Source organism: Bombyx mori, chromosome 28, assembly GCF_030269925.1.
Source record: "Bombyx mori chromosome 28, ASM3026992v2".
NCBI lineage: Eukaryota > Metazoa > Arthropoda > Insecta > Lepidoptera > Bombycidae > Bombyx > Bombyx mori.
The window spans coordinates 10,547,635-10,560,151 of record NC_085134.1 but is presented as its reverse complement, the minus strand read 5'-3'; the positions used below and the strand labels follow the sequence as shown (position 1 = coordinate 10,560,151).

Genomic DNA, 12,517 nt, shown 5'->3' with positions numbered 1-12,517 from the left:
TCCCCAAGCTAAATTCTTTATACGATGTTGGCATAAGCAGCCTCCGAAATAGCCCAAGAGATTGTGCTAAGTAAGATACATGTCATTAGTTGATAGACGAGGGATGGACAGGAGTATTTTCAGCTGTTGTCGATTTGGTAGGGCGTATCAGACCGGAGTATGGTGGACTCCGGGACATCCAGAGAACAAGTGGGAAAAGAGGAAGACCTAGGCACTCTTCTTCTTCCAATTCTCCCTATGAGACTACGCCTTGAGTAAGTTGCGCGACGCGATGCGTCATATATGAAGCACAAAATCGCCCTGCAAAACCTACTACCGCCTAAACCCCGTCGAGATCTAAAACTGCGACTAGATGAATTTCTCACGGCTCTTCCGTCGCTAGCGGCGCTCGCTCCCGGGGCTCCAGTTGAAGCCGCGCCTCCAGTACCGCAAAACGAGCGTCAAGCTTGGTCCCGAGGTTTGCATAATACGTAAGAGGCGCAACAAAACTCTTTCTCTTCCTTCTTTCTTGGAGAAGTCGTCGTGGCCTAAAGGATAAGACGTCCGGTGCATTCGTGTTGAAGCGATGCACCGGTGTTCGAATCCCGCAGGCGGGTACCAATTTTTCTAATGAAATATGTACTTAGCAAATGTTCACGATTGACTTCCACGGTGAAGGAATAACATCGTGTAATAAAAATCAAACCCGCAAAATTATAATTTGCGTAATTACTGGTGGTAGGACCACTTGTGAGTCCGCGCGGATAGGTACCACCGCCCTGCTTATTTCTGCCGTGAAGCAGTAATGCGTTTCGGTTTGAAGGGTGGGGTAGCCGTTGTAACTATACTGAGACTTTAGAACTTGTATCTCAAGGTGGGTGGCGCGTCTACGTTGTAGATGTCTATGGGCTCCAGTAACCCCTTAACATCAGGTGGGCTGTGAGCTCGTCCACCCATCTAAGCAATAAAAAAAAAAAAAAACTATGCGGTGCGAGCACGCTAGCGTCTGCGAGACCCTGGCAAACTCCTTCCTAATTCCACCGACCTCCACACGGAGCTGCAGGATCTCCTGCTCTTGCCGCTCTTGCGTTGACCGCACGCAGTCTCTCGACCTCTTCGGTTGCGGTGCGGCTCACGAGGTCTTCCGTGGCCGCCCTGACGGTGGCTGCCAACCCCTTCAGGACACGCATATATGTGACATCCAGAAGTTCCTGAATAAATAATGAGAGTTCTTTCCTTCTTCCGTCGCGTCGACCGCTGGAGCGGTTATCTTAGTTTATTTTTATTACTTCTCACAATCTTGCATTGTTGTAATGCGTTAAAGAGTTACGAAGATTATAAAAAAAACCTTACTTTTTGATAATAGTCGTAAATGTTGAGTATTATGATAAATCGTTGTGGAAATCCCACAACCTGTTATCGGTGCACTTCTAAAAATTTACAATGTTAAAATTTCAATAAAATTTCTTATCTTCTAGTTAAACATCAAACGTTTTATAGTTATCTGATTATTTCTAGTGTTATTGATTAGGTACCTATTTAATTTTTATATGTCGGCGCAACGTTACTGTTAACTAAGATTAGTTAAAATGTTTAACTGTTTCCTTAATGTTACCCATGCAAACAATTGGATAAGACGGTATTCAGGAGAATACATGACTAAGTTACCCCCACCCACATACGAGTGACTATTGTCAGCGTCGGGCGCGGTAGCCGTTGTACTTACTGTAAAAAGTGAGACCTTACAACTCATGTCTCAAGGTAGATGGCAGCATTTATGTTGTAGATGTCTATGGGCTCCGGTAACCACTTAACACCGGGTGGGCTGTGAGCTCCTCCATCTATCTAAGCAATAAAAAAAAAAAAATTATTGATGCATCTCTGCCAGCACGGTGGTAATTTTTCAATTCCCTTCTTGAAAAAGTCAGGTCTACGAGAGCTACAAACTTTTCACAAGAATTTTGTACCGTCTCCCGGGTGTTACATTTCTTCCCCACCAAGAAACTGTCCAGTCTTTGGAAAAACTAATCGAATGTCGGCGTAAAACCTGGTCGGTGCGGTGGATGACGCAAAACTTCCAATCCTAGCTGTGTAGTGCCGCGTGAAGTCGTGTCGTGTAGGAGCAGCGGAGACCAGCGATTAACGAAGGGTGGCTGGAGGTTCACGAGTGCTCCACTGTGTCCTCGACGCAGCTACGGCTTTATACGTGTAAAACAAATTTAGGTCTGGATCTAATGACAAGACCACCATCGTCGATGGTCGATGGCTGGGATCTTCATGAGAACCTTACTCTGAATAAAACTGAAACAATAAAACTGTAGCAATCAATATCTCCCAGATACATTCTTAGCGAGTAATCCTTTAGATGCATTCAGCAGAAAATTGCGTTAGGGTCGTTCCACACGCATCGACGCGCGCTGATTGAAAATGTATTGGCGCGTGGCTTATCAGGCCGGGGCACTCCGCGGCGGCGAGCACGGCCCCACTCCGCGCCGAGCTCCCGCCAGACTCCACACGCACTCACTCACTCCTCTGGAATCCAATAGAGTCTCTTGTAAGATGTCAGAAGGCGTATCGAAGGATGCCTTTGTAGCCTTCTCTTTGATTTATTTTACGTTCTTCTTGGACAATGTTTTGTTAACCGTGCTGGGTGAGTGTCTTGCTACTGATTATACGAACAAAATCAATGTTATGAAAGTTACTTTATTATGTTACAATAACATATAGAATAGTTATAAAAAAGTTACTAGAAATTGTGACCGAGCCGTCTTCAGTGACGCTACTGCGGCAGTACGCGGCACAATCAAGCTACGTAGTAACTACGCTACATTAGATGTTTGCGGGAAACGATTTATATTCGATATTTTTTAACAATGATATGAAGATAGTAAGTTTTATATTAGTCTGGAAATATGTGTGGTCCGGAGCACGAGGCGCCACGTGTACAGTACAGACAGTGTTCGTTCGTTGACCGTAGTGCCCATAGTCCCGGACTGGATCCGCGGCGAGTCCTTGGAGCTGTGGGCCCGCCGGGAGGCGCCGCTCGCCGCCATCCTCAACACTACCATGCGCCACATGCAGCGAGACAACTACCAAGGTACAGGGATTACTCACATTTATTGCTTATGATCAACAGGCGAGCTCACAGACCGACTGGTATTGAGTGGTCACTGAGCTCCATACACAGTACAATACCGATGCTGCTACCCTGCTACCCATCCTTAACACGGCAACGCATCATTGTTTCGCGGTAGAGACATGCAGGGCAGTGGTGCCGGTGCGTGCTCACAATATCTTACCATAGGTGATGACACAAATTGATAATCTTACGGGTCTGGTTTTTTAAATGGGTTTGAAGACAAGTTTTTTTTCGTCCAGTGAGCACACGTCCCACCTAATTGTGAGTGGTCACGGTCGCTCATAGATGTGAACAATGCCAAAGACTCAGCTAAGTCACTGCTCACGGCAGATTACTCTCCACAAAAAAGGCCCGCGCATGGAAGCTCAACTCGGAGCTAGCAGTAGATAGTGTGGAAGGCTTCTGTTCCGGCGGCGGGCGGCGCTAATACGCCTATTGAAATGATCTCAAACAGTTCCACTGACCTTGCTCCATGGAGCATGCGATACGAGACATACAAAGAACCAAGCTCTTCGACGGTCCCAGAGGTTTTAAACGGATCTGTGGATTTTAATATATTTGAAACTTGAGCAGTTGAAGTTATATTTTTGTTGAGATTGATAATACCCACCTATACTCGCACCGTGAGAGGTGCCCAGCTTGCGGGAAATTATACCCACGTCGACTGTACCTACTAGGCCGGAAGATTGCATTAGATAATGCTATCTGTAGACACTAAATCAGTCAGTTGCCAATGGTGTCCCTTGAATAATTATTTGAGTGTATAGCCTAACCAGCTAATAAAATAATTGTATTAATAGATGAAAACATTTAAATATTTTTTGTTGGGATTCATTGAATCTGTGAGATGACTTGGGCTGAATACAGTCACAGTTACACACACTGAATACAGTTATTGCAGTAACATTTATATTTGAATTTGACACTCAAGGTCGAACGACCAGAGTACGGTTCGCGTGTAAGCACTATCACTTCTTCGCGAGCTCAGATTAGGTATTTAATTGTTGAAGCTTATGGATGCCACTACAAATGGGCTATTAACTTGAACTTGTTTACTGCAAGCATGTAAGCTGGCAGAGACTAAGATGTAGTTTCTACAGAAGAGTGGTCCATTCACCCAGTGTGCATCTCTGAGGCAGGCCCTCGTGTACAGTGTCGGTCACCAGTGAATACTCTCAGGAAACGGAGGCGCAGAAGATTCAAAGGTTTAATGTATGCATGTATCCGTGCTTTGCGCTTCAAGATTTGAATCTTTGCATTTTTAGGAGACTGAATCCTTTTTATCCTGCATTTATATATGCTCCTGTTTCTCCATGAAACTTCTCGCGTCACGAAGAAGTCTAAGCCCTTACCACGCAAGTACGTAGGCAGTCCCATCCCCAAGGTCGTCGCAGTCGCAGCAAAACGAACCGTAAAGGGAATACCAAATACAGTACAAGAAGGTTTTTAATCAAATATATTTGTATCAATAGAAGAAGTGCAGTGCGAATGTAGCGTGCACTGTTCGTTGCAAGTGAAATTAGTTGGAGTTTATTTCAGGTGTCGGCAGCTCTCAAGCAGCCGTAGGACTAGTTCTGGGAGCAAAGGCGACGGCCCAGCTGGTGACGGCTCCGTTCGCCGCCGCCGCCGTCGGCAAGTACGGGCCCGCCAGGGTGCTGCGGGCGGCCACCGCGCTGCTGGCGGCTGCTGCCCTCGGTACTTATTGTTCTGCTATACGACAGGTATAGGTTACAGGTACAGGTACAGGTTAGTAAGCTGAAGTGGCAATGGGCTGGTCATATTAGCCAGACAACCGATAACCGTTGAGGTAAATGTGTTCTTGAGTGGAGACCGCGAATTGGAAAACGCAGTGCAGAACGCCCTCAGGCTCGGTGGAGTGATGATCTGTGCAGGGTGGCTGGCAGGAGCTGGATGAGAGAAGCCGAGGATTGTGCTCAGTGGCGAACAATTGGAGAGGCCTATGTCCAGTAGTGGACTGCTATAGGCTGATGATGATGATACGTCAGGTTCTCTCGCCATGTTAAAACTATCTTTGAATCTATCGCAAATACTTTAATCGCTAATTCAATTTAATCGTTTTCAAGTGATGTATAAAGAATAATTGTGATCATAGCCGGTACTGGTCGCTGTTCGTCCAACTCCTGGACTGTGATAGTGGGTCCGTACTGGCCTATACTAAATTTTGCGGCGCACCGACTGAATGTGAGAGAAAAGTCGTCGAGTCAAAGCACTAAAATCGTACTAATGGAAAAAAAACGAAAAACTATGTTCATTAACGAATCGAAGAGCCCACCCTGACCGCTTCAGCAAGTTCGTAGCCCGCGGCCCGCATCGAAGCCGAATGCAGCTGACCGCGGGCGACACGCGACACGGAGCGGAATGGAGCTGTAGGGTTTACATTTTGTGGCAGTGTTCGCGTGCTGCGGGGTGGTGGGGTCGGGGTGGGCGGCGGGCGCGTGCGCGTGGTGCGGGCGCGCGGTGCACGGCGGGGGCGCGGGGCTGGCCGCCGTGGCTGGCCTCACGTTGGGGGCGGCGCTGCGCCCCGCGCGCATCCCGGCGCTGCTTGGCGCGGTCGCCCTCGGTACCTACCTCACTTAGTCTTCATTGTGCACAGCAACTTCACTCACTGATGCTATACGTGAGACCATTCGTATTATCTTCTATCTTCCTCCAAAGCGATTTTAATAAATGAACGGCACGACCTTTGATGTTTTTTTATTGCTTAGATGGGTGGACGAGCTCACAGCCCACCTGGCGTTTAGTGATTAATGGAGCCCATAGACATCTACGACGTAAATGCGCCACCCACCTTGAGATATAAGTTCTAAGATCTCAAGTATAGTTACAACGGCTGCCCCATCCTTCAAACCGAAACGCATTACTGCTTCACGGCAGAAGTAGGTAGGGTGGTGGTACCTACCCGCGCGGACTTACAAGCAGTAATAATAACCATGTTTAGTTAGGTTATAGAATTTTGGTGTGCCATGAAGTATGCTCCCTCGATTATTTCGCATAATATATACTGTGGGTAAGTATAAATAATATATATTAGGCATATTATATTCAATTTTAACAGTTATGTTCAAGGGCATCCTCCACTTTATTAATAGGTAGGTTAATGTAATTGTTTAATGTACTATATTGTAAATATATTTTTTTTTCCTTACATTATTCGTTAGATTAGTTTTTGTTATTGTGTTGTTTTGTCATAATTGTAAGGAAAATTGTTATACAAATTCAGCACTATATGTCTTGTTTTGTCGTGCGCACATGTCTTATGTTGCAAGCCAGATTTTGTTTCTTTTTATTTGTGTTTTTTGTGTATCTTTAGCTTGTGATGTGTGTTGTGAGCCTAATAAAATAAATAAATAAATAAATAAAAGTTGATAGTTACCCACAGTGAACAAGGCTGGTACAATGTTGTTTGTGTGCCAGGGGTGCTCGTGGGGTATCCGTTCGGGGGCGCGACCAACGCCCTCTGGAGCAGGGAGGCGCCATTCCTGATACTCACGGCCGCTCTGCTCGCTAATTTTGGTAAATATAATTGAGCGCGACACTAATGTAATGTGAACGTTAAGAGCAACGGAGCGAGGGTCCAGCCATCGTCATGTTCAAGCATCATGCCGGCACGGTGTACCTCAGGTGGCATCGCATCGTGTCGTGTCGCATACATCTGTTGAGTTGATAGTGAGAAGGAGGTGGGTAGCCGGATGACACCTGGGTTAGAGGCCTGGAGAGTGCCACCATCAGCGCTGCTCTCCCGGTGTACTCATGTTAAAGAAATTTAAAATTATGTCGCAGCCTTCCTGTGGGGCACATAGCTTAAGACTAACAGGAGTTAAGTCTTCAATCGGAAAGCCTCTGGAAACGTCTCATTAAGTTAATCGCAAACACTCGTGGTATTTTGGCTAGTAGATACATGAGTGAGGGGAGATTACTAACGACGGACATTAAAAGATGATTTTGTATTAATTCTGAGTTATCTGTAATGGCCTGTCATTATTCTCATTGATGCTTAATTGTTATTGATTCCAAGCTCTGCAGCACGTTTTCTTGAGGAAAGAAGAATTTAACAAAGTAAGTAGTGTATATTCGATCGGTTCGGATCCGGTCTGACTCAATTTCTTTCTTAAAGGTGTTTTATATTCGGGGTCGAAGTTATTTTTTTTTGTACCTTTCACCGTTCAAATCGGAATTTCACGGTTTAAATAGATAAGATCGCGATACCTACCCGTGCGGGTCTATTTAAGGGCGGTGAGTCGTAATTACGCTAATTTATACTTTTGTAGGATTGTTGTTTTTATCCTTCCGTCGTGGAAGTATTTCGGGAACGCGTGTTAAGTGCTTACCTCTTTAGAACAATTAATACTCACCTGTTGGATTTGAACATCGTCGCATGGCGTCACACGAAGACATCAGCCATCTAATATTTAGGCCACGACGCCGCGACGGTTCACTGTGAATCTTTTTTCCATTGGAGTAACGGCTCCTTAACGTTGGGTTCCTCCACATTCCCTTGTGTCGGCGGCTGTGCGAGACCAACACAAGAAGGCACCTTAACAAAGCGTGCGCGAATGTTGGCCCTTGGCTTGTGTATTTTCCACTTAAACTCGTGAAACTGTATGGGTGTTATTCTTTTTTTTTATTGCCCTTGTAGGCAGACGAGCATACGGCCCACCTGATAGTGAGTGGTTACCGTCACCCAAGGACTTCAACAATGCCAGGGGCAGAACCAAGCCGCTGCCTACAAAGCATGCATTCGCATAAGTCTTGCTGCATCGAGCAATCAGTAGTTGTGCTGACAGGTGTGCAGTGATGCTGAAGGTTCGTCGCCGGCGTGGTGCGGGGTGCGGGCGGGCGGGGCGGTGCGGGCGGGCGCGGGGGCGGTGCTGCTCACCACCAGCGTCATGGCCGCGCTCGAGCCGTGCCTGCCGCTGTGGATCTCACAAAAGTTCCACACGCAGGTACCTGATGACACCGACGCGCCGCACCTCATCTCGTCCACTACGGGTTGAGCTTCCTAATACTTACGTTATTAAGTCCGATACCGCTACATAAAGAGTCTGATGGAACCGCCTATCAAAACGAAGTCAAGCAGTAGTGTTGGATGATACATAATGTGCTCCACCTTGTGTTCCTGAAAATAACTTCGTTGGTTGTACTGTCGACAGCAATGGCAGGCGGGGCTGGTGTTCGTGCCGGACAGCACGGGGTACCTGGTGTGCAGCGTGTGCGCGGGGCAGTGGGGCCGCCCCGGCCGGACCGCCGCGCTGGGCCAGCTCACCGTGGCGCTCGCCGCACTGGCCCTGCCACATGCCTCCTCGGTGAGTTCAGTCAGTGCAGTGCGTGCAGGTCAGTGAGGGCGACCAGGCCGCTGCCGCTGACCTCATCGTCGCTTCCCCTCGTCATATCCTCTCCGTATCGCCCTACACGAATATATTACCCGATCTTATCGGCTTAGTTATTAAAATAATATGTATGAAGTCACAAAGCTTAGGCTGAAGCGATAGATTTTGGAATGTGAAAGTGGATCTGCTATACAAAATAAAGCAAAAACTTCAAAACTAATTAAATCTTTTAGTCTAACTATTTTATATGTATAACAATCACTTCTATACAAAGTAACAAACAAAAAATATATTGAAAATAGCACGCGTGATATCTCATCGGTTCCCGTAATAATTCTGCTGGAGACATATTAAAACATTTCATCAAATTTATTAAAATTCTATAAAATGCATGGATTTAAGGCTGAACTTACCTCTCGTCTTTCTCCGGATTGTCTCAGTGGTTCATCATTCCGACACTCTTGAAGCAGCTGCCATTGACTTGTTTGGCCCCCCTCTGGGGATTACCTACTGTTAGCAAACATTCCCCCGCTGGCTAAGCCCCTGAGTCCGCCGAGCCGTACTGGCGTTACTGGAGAGGTCTTCGGCTCCACTAGTATATTTACGTTCTAAAAAAGCCTGAACTTAAGACAAAATCGGCACATGTACCAAAGATTTGGTAGATCTGGGACTACTGAGAGCAACATGCAGTACACCTGTTCGTTGCGCAGGTGTGGGGGCTGGTGCTGCCGCAGACGGGTCTGGGCGCGGGGCTGGGCTGCACCGACGCGGCGTTGTTCCCGGCGCTGCTGGGCCGCGCGCACGCGCACCGCCCCGCCGCCGCGCTGCAGGCCGCCTCCAGCGCCGCCTACACGCTCGGTATGAACACAGGACAATGTTGCCAACTTAACGCTTTCGGTGCTCTTTTCTGTCGGTTAAGCCTCCAATTCACACTAGACACAGTAGACAACTTGGAACGTCTGATGGTCACGGGAAAAGTAGAAGAAAATCGTCGTAGAGGCCGGAGTCCCAAACTTTAGTCCGACCAGATCTCCGAGCAAACCAGCGGACCACTTAGCGCTGCACTACACCAGACAACTTACCGGAACCGATGGAGGCTGGCAGTCGACAAGCTAAAACGGAGTCATGATCCTCAGCAATGAGGGAGCGATGGAGAAGAAGAAGCAGCCTCCATAATGATTTTGCCCTAAATTATCTTATCTCAATATAACATAGACATGCCTAAGAACGAAACGAAATGAAATTTTAACAGAAAAGCCTAGCAAAAACTAAACACGCTCACTTTCACTCTATGTGGGGATTCCCCGTATCTACTATATCATTACTGTCTCCTGTTTTACATCTATTTCATTCAGTATTTGGATTCATTCTATTTGGAGTTTTGATTGTGATAAGTTAAATTCAAATATACCTTATATTTGATTTATATAAAATCTATACTCGCACAAGTACAAGACGCGTTGAAAGCATTTGAAGGCCAAAATAATCAAAGAATTGCAGCAACGATTTCCAGATAACTTGAAAACGTTTCAAAATATGAATATAATGAGCATTGACTATGTTTTGAAATCAGAATAGGGCCTAGAAATAATAACATTCGCAGGACACTTCGGCTTAAACGCTGATACAATCGATAAAGTAGTTGTTCAATGGAGAAACCTCCCGATCCTGCGGAAAGAATGGAAAGCAGTCGACGTCGCCCTAAACACGTCATTTCGTATCCTCCCGATCCACTAACGGTGCTTTTAGGTACCACAAGCACCGGTCACCGTTCTCGTAGACGTTCGACGAGTAAATTAACTCTCAAACACAGCCCACTGAGTTTCTCACCGGATCTTCTCAGTGGGCCGGGTTTCCGATCCGGTGGTAGATTCTGCGAAACACGGCTCTTGCTAGGGCTCGTGTTAGCAACGTTGTCAGGTTTGAGCCCCGTGAGCTCACCTACTAGTTAAGGTTCCGGTGAAATTGCCTCTCAAGGCTATCAGCTTAGGGAGGAAAAAAAATAAAAAAAATAAGGAGAAACATACATAACCATATATAACCGATACTATAACATTTTGGCGCGAAGGATCGCTTTATAAGGACGCAGGAAATGATAATCCATACAAGGAACTAAGTTCATTAGTGTTCACAATGCTGGTAATGCCATACTTCTAACGCCGACGTCGAGGGGGTATTCAGTGTGCTTAGTGCGAGTTTTTTAACGTTCTCGATAGCGTAAAAGTTAACTCATATTCGTATGGAATGGGATCGTTTGCGCACGTTCGCCGCTAGGGGCGCTGTTTCACCTGCATACAAAATTGGGTTAACTTTTACGCTGTCGAGAACGTTAAAAAAACTCGCACTAAGCACACAGCACGATGAATTTAATAAAAATAAAAACAAAATTACGAAACAAAATGAACTTTGATACCCTGAATAAAATACTAGACACGATTTGGCCTTAAAAGTTTTAATCAAAGTTGCTGCAAATGTGAAATCCCGAAAGATGTCATCAAAAAAATGGATCTAAAGAAAAATATAAATTTTAATTGAGTAAGGCTGCGGGCAATGAGCCTGAGCAGCAACTAACACGTCGTCAGCACAAGAAACCCTTCACGACGAATTTGACTTAGACTCAGAAGACATGTAAACTGCTTTGAGTACCTACGTTTTTTTCTTTTTCAATATATAATATTGTTAATAACATGTACATACAATATTTGTACACAGTAGGTACTAAATTATATTAAAAATTAACTACTTCTATATGTTTTATAAATTATTTAGCAATTTAGCAATTAAGCTCTAATTTTAATATTTTTTGCCAAATCTAGCCCTTTTTGAGGTTCGAATTAGCCCATGAACCTGATACTAAGTGGCAAAACTGACACACACAGTCTCTCCTCAATCGCCTGGTGGCTGCCCCGCGGTGAGCACGCGGTGAGCCCGTGCTTGTACAATGTGTGTGCGCAGGTCCCATCGTGGGCGGCGCGATGTCGTGGCTGGTCGGGTTCGAGACGACGCTCCGCACTCTCGGGGTGCTGAACATGCTGTACGCCTGGCACCTGTACCGCGTGCTCGGAGACTACCCTTCTTCAGAGGTTTCAACCATCCATAACACTTACATACACAAGTACACAAGATGTTAAAGACACACTAGATGTATTGACTGATTGTCGTCTCAACCCCTGCGGCAAGACAGAAGTTACCCATTGTCTAAGAGCGTTAGCAGACTCAGCGTTCAGTCGGGCCTTATAGAAGCCACTGGATTCTGTTGTGTAGGAGCAGTCCTCCATTCAAGAGAACGAAAGACCACTCCACGAGAGAAACAAGTAGGGAAGTGGTAAGCGTTCGCCAGTTCTAACTATTATCGAAAAATGCACCCGTCAAACTGTGTTGCTACATACGAACGATGATTTGCCTCTAAATGTTACATCTACGAATGTACCTAATATAATGTTATGCATATCTGCACTGTTTCAGTGGGGAGACGAGTCTGAAGCAGACAGTGGCGAAGCGCGCCAGGGTGAAGTGACTCCACTGAAAGACGACCTCTACGCACCTCTGCACTAAATGTCTTTAATTCAGTCAATAATGTGAACCAATTAGTTAATAAATATGCTTCACTGAGAATCTTTCATTTAAATTACTATATTTTTACTGGTGGTAGGACCTCTTGTAAGTCCGCACGGGTAGGTACCACCACCTCTCCTATTCCTGCCGTGAAGCAGTAATGCGTTTCGGTTTGAAGGGTAGGGCAGCCGTTGTAACTATACTGAGACTTTAGAACTTATATTTCAAGGTGGGTGGCACATTTACGTTGCAGATGTCTATGGGCTCCAGTAACCACTTAACACCAGGTGGTCTGTGAGCACGTCCAACCATCTAAGCAAATAAAATAAAAAAATAAAACTATATACTAGATATACTCAGTGATGGATCTACGCCTAGGCCCCTGTCATTTGAGGGGCGGCCAAATTACAGATAAGAAAAAAGCAGACAGTCCTTTGAAAATGGGTCTGATTAATTTTCATAAAAAAAATATAAAGTTCTTTTAAATTTAAAATAT

General features: G+C 45.7%; 1 protein-coding gene across 4 annotated transcripts; it reads left to right on the top strand.

Annotated features, from left to right (window-relative positions):
• The first annotated feature begins 1,024 nt into the window (after positions 1 to 1,024).
• Positions 1,025 to 12,081, top strand: LOC101735866 (synaptic vesicular amine transporter). Of its 4 annotated transcripts, none has more exons than XR_009976994.1 (9): positions 1,025 to 2,629; positions 2,957 to 3,076; positions 4,658 to 4,813; positions 5,529 to 5,699; positions 6,554 to 6,652; positions 8,290 to 8,442; positions 9,177 to 9,324; positions 11,422 to 11,791; positions 11,932 to 12,081. XR_009976994.1 is itself a non-coding variant. In XM_038021100.2 (9 exons), exons 1-9 carry the CDS (start codon positions 2,407 to 2,409, stop codon positions 11,946 to 11,948), a joined length of 1,215 nt encoding a protein of 404 aa, XP_037877028.1. In that variant the 5' UTR covers positions 1,025 to 2,406; the 3' UTR covers positions 11,949 to 12,081. The 4 variants fall into 4 exon arrangements, 3 of the variants coding, with proteins under 3 accessions (XP_037877028.1, XP_062532833.1, XP_062532834.1); XM_038021100.2 differs by having other exon boundaries at positions 11,422 to 11,549; XM_062676849.1 differs by lacking the exons at positions 8,290 to 8,442; positions 9,177 to 9,324; positions 11,422 to 11,791; positions 11,932 to 12,081 and adding an exon at positions 7,924 to 8,067.
• The last annotated feature ends 436 nt before the right edge of the window (positions 12,082 to 12,517 follow it).